Source organism: Barbus barbus (assembly GCF_936440315.1).
Source record: "Barbus barbus genome assembly, chromosome: 40".
NCBI classification, from domain to species: Eukaryota; Metazoa; Chordata; class Actinopteri; order Cypriniformes; family Cyprinidae; genus Barbus; species Barbus barbus.
Genome location: NC_136718.1, coordinates 6,450,104 through 6,456,003, shown reverse-complemented (window position 1 = coordinate 6,456,003; position 5,900 = coordinate 6,450,104). Strand labels below are relative to the sequence as shown.

The 5,900-nt window shown below is 38.1% G+C and overlaps 1 protein-coding gene across 2 annotated transcripts; it reads left to right on the top strand.

The window, feature by feature from the left end:
* Positions 1 to 2,793: 2,793 nt before the first annotated feature.
* On the top strand, positions 2,794 to 5,305 carry LOC306859192 (pleckstrin homology-like domain family A member 3). 2 transcript variants are annotated; one of them, XM_079400098.1, is made up of 2 exons: positions 2,794 to 3,558; positions 4,482 to 5,305. In XM_079400098.1, the coding sequence occupies exon 1, from the start codon at positions 3,173 to 3,175 to the stop codon at positions 3,554 to 3,556; it is 384 nt and encodes a 127-aa protein (XP_079256224.1). In that variant the 5' UTR covers positions 2,794 to 3,172; the 3' UTR covers positions 3,557 to 3,558; positions 4,482 to 5,305. The 2 variants fall into 2 exon arrangements, 1 of the variants encoding a protein (XP_079256224.1); XR_013783277.1 differs by having other exon boundaries at positions 2,817 to 3,811; positions 4,482 to 5,300.
* The last annotated feature ends 595 nt before the right edge of the window (positions 5,306 to 5,900 follow it).

The window sequence follows — 5,900 nt, the reverse complement described above, 5'->3', positions numbered from 1 at the left end:
AGAACATTAAACTCTGATGATTGCATACAGATTATCACCCTGATTGCTGTATTTACATGCTACAGTAGATACAATGCACCTTACAAAAAAAAAAACACTCTCAAGTGCCCAAACACTGCACAAAGGGAGTTTTATGGTATTTTGTGCATTTATTGCATTATTAGTGTCATCCTGAAGGTGTTGTGTTGTATAGGTGACACTCAGCTCTTTGGAAATACAAGCATTGTTCCTGGATATACCAGTATCTATGAACATTATGTGGCCTGCCACATTTATTATTTTTCATTATATCTATTTATTATTACATTCTAAATAGTTCAATCAGTTTGCAGAAACTGTACTCACTCTATGGCCATCCGTTCTATTTCTTCATCATAACAGATTTGGAGAAATGTAGCATTACATCACCAATGGATGCTCTGCAGTGAATGGGTGCCGTCAGAATGAGAGTCCAAACAGCTGATACAAACATCACAATAATCCACACCACTCCAGTCCATCAGTTAACATCTTGAGAAGTGAAAACCTGCATGTTTGTAGAAAACAAGTGCATCAAGCCATTTTACTTTTAAACTACTGCTTCAAATCTGTGCATATTTCTCTTACAATTCAGACGAGATGGTTTTCCACTGCAGAAAACAATAGAAAGCTCATATTTTAGCCTGAAGCAACGGTTTGAAGGTAAATGGGTTTATTACATGCTGTGTTTCGCTTGAAACTCTCATTCTGATGGCACCCACTCACTGCTGAGGATTCATTGGTGAGCGAGTGATGCAATGATAAATTATTCCAAATCTATTCCCTTGAAGAAACAAACTCTTTCTGCAAATTTTCTAACTGTTCCAAGCAGATTTAAGTTAAGTAAGTTTTACGTAAGGATATTTAACCCTAACCCTAACCCATATTAAAATATTACAAACTGTTATTCTGATACGCTTATGCCCCACTGCAGTGTACTTGCTTGGTTAAACTTTTCACCTGATACAGGAAAGTGAAATTAATAACTGGGATATGATCAATCTGTCAAACATTACAAACAAAAGTCACGGTGCTGTGTGGGAGTAGCGTTGTTCATACAAGCTGTCTGCATGTCATTTCTGTTGAACTGAGGGAAGGAAAAGAGCCCCTGCCAAACCTAGCATTAACATGAACCACCTACACACATTCCATCTGTGAAAGACAGACAGGCAAATATTTAAGAATTATACAGCCATTAATACAGGCTTCACTCATACAGTTCAAATCCTGCTGTAGTCGTGTATTCTATTTGTAGCAAATGTGGATCAATGTTCATCACAATTCAAATACCTCTTTGTATTTTCCAGTGATTATGTCAGACTGATGGCACTGGTTCCACTAAGAGCAGATCACCTCAATGTTTCTATTTAATGTGTGGCATGATACTCTTGAAACAACACAGCATGGACCCTCCGAATTGAGTTTCGAATGCTATAAGGTAAAGATTGTCCTCTAGTGGACAGAATGCACAATAATGTCCTGCAATATCTCAGCTATGAAAAGAGCGCCTACTTCTCATGACCAACAGTGACTTTCAAACATGTTCATCATTCCATTTTAGTTGTATCAGTGAAGACAGCACTATCGGATGAGTTTCACTCCCTGCTGTTCTCAAGCGTTTGAGACGCGGAAGAAAGACAAATTTGTAATGGATTTATTTGATCAGGCATTCAACAACAACATGTAAAATAATAAATAAAATTACATCACATCATACATTTTCTTGGATCTTATGCATACAGGCTACTTTACATATTTGCTGACATGCATATGTTTATTTTATTTGGAAAATATAGTCCATAGGCAAAATACTTGAATTATTTTGGAAAACGCATTGTTTAAGTGAGGTATAACATGGCGCAGAGCATTCAAGCACCAAATAAATAAATAAAAATCTCCACTGGCCAATGCTTGTGCCCATTCAATGATTTGGTAAGGTTTTTTGGTAGTTTAAAGATTGCAAGTGCACAGAAAGTGAATGGGAGAATTTGGCCTGAATTATTAAACAGAAAAGTTGAAGTAGTATGTTTATTATTTATTTATTTTGATTTAATTGAATTTTTACAATTTTCTATTTGATGTCATTTTTCACCAGAACCCATATTTTTGAAATGTTCTGAAATTACACTAATGCTTCAGGATGCCACAGAAGAACCTTTTTTGTCTAAATTGTTCCATAAATAACCTTTAACATCTGAAGAACCTTTCAGTTTCACAAAAGCTTCTTTGTGATGAAAGAAGGTTCCTCGGATTATAAAAAGTTAAGAAAGAGATGGTTCTTTCTTAGGGGAACCAAAAATGGCCTTTTAAGCACCTTTATTTTTAAGAGGGTATTTCCTGAAATTACATGTTTTGAAATCTTCTTTGTAGTAAAATTCTAGAAAATAAAGGATTCTTTTTTATGTCATATGGAGATTTTTTTTTTTTTTATCATCAAAACCCTATTAACAGTTTTATAAAAGATCTAGTTTTAATTTTGTGTTGTACTGGGATCATATAATAAAACATTAACATGATCCTTTGGTTCTAAATTATGACAGGAGTTCTGTACAAAAGCGTTTTGACTGAGAGACTAATAATAATAACAGCAGTGAAAGGTTAAGTGTCCCGTCAAAGTGATTACGTGGAATAAATGAAAGGCCCTTCACAGAAAAGCCGTCTGAAGTAAAGATGTTAGGACATGAATGGACGCACAAGCTAATGTTTATCAGGCAGCAGCAGCAGCAGCATTCCAGAGGGCAGTTAAAGTAGGACTGATCCCCTTGACGAGGGGGAGGGGGTGGGGCCTTCAGAAACACGAGAAGAGCCGCTTTCAGAGGAGCAAGTACCAACATGCCCGGATTACGGGACTTTCAAGTAGATTGTAACAATATATAAAAGTCGGAAATGGATCTTTAGCCACTGAGGAGTCTGGAGGCAATGCAGCGACGATGCGTTAAAACCAGGAACGGGTTCTTTAGAGGAATCATTTTCATCAGAAACCTTTAAAGTTGAGCGAAACGAAATAAATGAAGGCGTTTTATACTGTATGTAGTGGGCGCACAGCGGTTACGCGCGTTGGCGTGCAATGTTAACGCTACGCGAAAACAGCAGCGAACGCTTCGCCGATTCTAATTAACCATTGTTTTTGGTTTCGCACCGACCTTCACTCAGAATGAACCAGTGTAAAGTCATAAAGGATGGCTATCTGGAGAAGAGGAGCAATGGACTTCTGCAGCTGTGGAAGAAGAAGCGTTGCGTTCTGACAGAGGACGGACTCCGGCTGTATGACTGTAAAGGCGAGAGCAGTAAAGAGATGCGCTTCGAGGAGATGACCACGCTGGACTGCGTGGAGTATAAACGGGGTCTGGTGTACTTCACCATCGTGATGAACGGAGGGAAGGAGACTGACTTCAGGTGCCAGCAGGAGGGAACGGCGTGGAACGCGGAGATCGCGCTCGCGCTGGTGCGCTTCAAAAACCGCGTCGCCGTTCAGACCGGCAGGAACAGACATTTGTCACATCTGGGCAGCTGCGGCGAGGGAGACGTCGAGCTTTGAGGGTAAAGACGGCTGATTTTGATGCTGATCAGCGTTTGTTCTGGAAGGGCTGCTTGTGTGCCTAGTATGGAGAAGCGTTCACGGTTCTCAGGAACCAATTATCCCGAATAACATCTGCTATTCATTTACTGGATTGAGCTCTATCTATGAAAGACCGCTCTGTCCTGTCTGACACACGGAAAATCATGACTAAATATTCCTTTATAGTCTTACTAAAGGTTTTTGCATGGAATAGTTGCCTGAGTCCCAAAAAAGGTAAAAATTTCCAATTGGAATTTTGATGATAAATCATTTGGAACCAATTCTAAAGGATCATATTGGGAATTTGCTTAAAATTCCAACATATCATAAAACAAAGGTAGGCTATTACAAAAAATATTTTAAAGCGCATCTCCAATAGGAAAACTACTCATATGGAACATCAAATTGAATAATAACAATAAAGAAAACATTTTAAAACACTAATAACTCCCAAAGTGATTGTCCTGCCATTAATTCAATTCAAAAGGGTTTCCAAAGCACATACACTATTAATACATGCGTTATGTTTTAAAGTTATCATTTGATCGCATTAGAGTCCTTTGGTTCCAGATTTTATTCGAAAATCTAAAAGACATTTTGTACCCATTCTTTAAGTATTTAAAAGGCATTCATGCTTGATCAGCTCCCATAAAGCAAAAGCAATCAAATAAAGCTGAATGATACGTGGAATCAAACCAGATATTAGATTTTCTTTGCTGTAAAAATAATTTGCAATCATGCGTTTCAAACACACACAATTTTGGATAGACAGAATTAGATTTTACGCCATTTCTGCATGGAAAAATATGAATAAAACATTTATTTAACTGGATGCATAATTCCTTCCACATATCATAAGTCTTTAAATGCTCAACTAATGCAGAATAACTGTTGTATCCTCCAGATTTCTCAACCTAGACACACAGGACTGGATCCAAAAGAGAGAGGAACTGTGGACAAGAAAGTGAAGGCATCCAATGTTAAAAAACCACCTGATGAAAGACTTTAAAACTCACATATTTCTTTTCTTTTGTGCTTCCACCATTTTCCAAAGTGACACTTTTGGCGTGCTCACAGACACAGCGGATGGATTTGTACATGTGGGTGTTAGGCCTTGGATGTTTTGTACACAGTGGAGTTTTTCCATGCACTTTTAGTTCAGAAGTCAACAGCAACAGAGACCCAATGGATTGCTCTTCACCATAATCCAATGCTAAATTCACTCCTCACAACGTCAAAGTGGATTTTGGCATGGACTTTACACTTTTAAGAGACACATTTACCTCATGCTAAATGGAGGACTTACGCTCAGTATTATAAGTGAAAGCATGATGCTGCTTTAGGAGACGTTAACCATAGATGAAGTATGATTCACAGCTGCACTGTTTAACATTTCATAAGTATTTGAACATGAATCTGGATTCATTCACTTGTATATGTTTTCAACTGCACAGAAAGCACGGCAGGAAGACCAGACTTGCTGTTCCTTGGAATGTATCCCGACTGGACAGAAAACTTGGATGTGTTTTTATTTTATTTTCCATTGGGCAATGCTGTTATTACTACAGTTTTATCCATATTCTGCTGAGCGGTTGCCAAAGTTAGAAAATAATCATCTGCATTGTGATGGTTAAAAAAGATGGAGGAAATGCGTTCTGCACAAAGCTCATTATGTCATTAGGTACACTTTATCGAAATAAAAAGAACGATTTTGTGGCTTTGTAAGACATCGGTGTGAATCTCTCTTAATTAGTTTCTCGAGGCCCGAGGCAACCATGGGATTTATAATGGTAATTAGAAGCAGTGTTTCAGCTCTCAGTCGCTTTCTCCACTCTCAACCTTAAGTGTATCTGCAACACATGCCCGGACAATGGCCTCACTGACTAATAATGTCCCGCCTTGCCTTCTTTCCTCAGCTGTCAGTTACTCAGCAAAGCCATCAAAGAAGTTGTCAAACAGGGCTTTTTCGTCAGGATGAATATGTTTTGCTATTGTGCAGTAATCTGTAGAAGTTAAGTGCTGCACTGCTGCATTAACAAACTGAGGCGTGAAGGGAAGTGTAGTATTAATCTGAAACATGCCATAACTGGTTTGTTATCTTAATACATTAATTGACAGACCGTGAAAGATCTGTTCAAAGTAGCTGAGAATTTGATGAAATCCTCACATGTATAGTTCTTAACTGAGGGGTCACGACCCAATAATGATGTGAGGGTCAGATCTGATTGGGAAAAACAATGTTAAATGCAAACTATAGTATGCAATTAAATACTTGGAATGGTTCTATTAGTTCAGTCTGAAGCATAAAGAAGACTGATAAATC

What these genes read in the sequence shown, in the direction of transcription:
- LOC306859192 (XM_079400098.1), top strand. Translation starts at nt 3,173, where the DNA reads ATGAACCAGTGTAAAGTCATAAAGGATGGCTATCTGGAGAAGAGGAGC.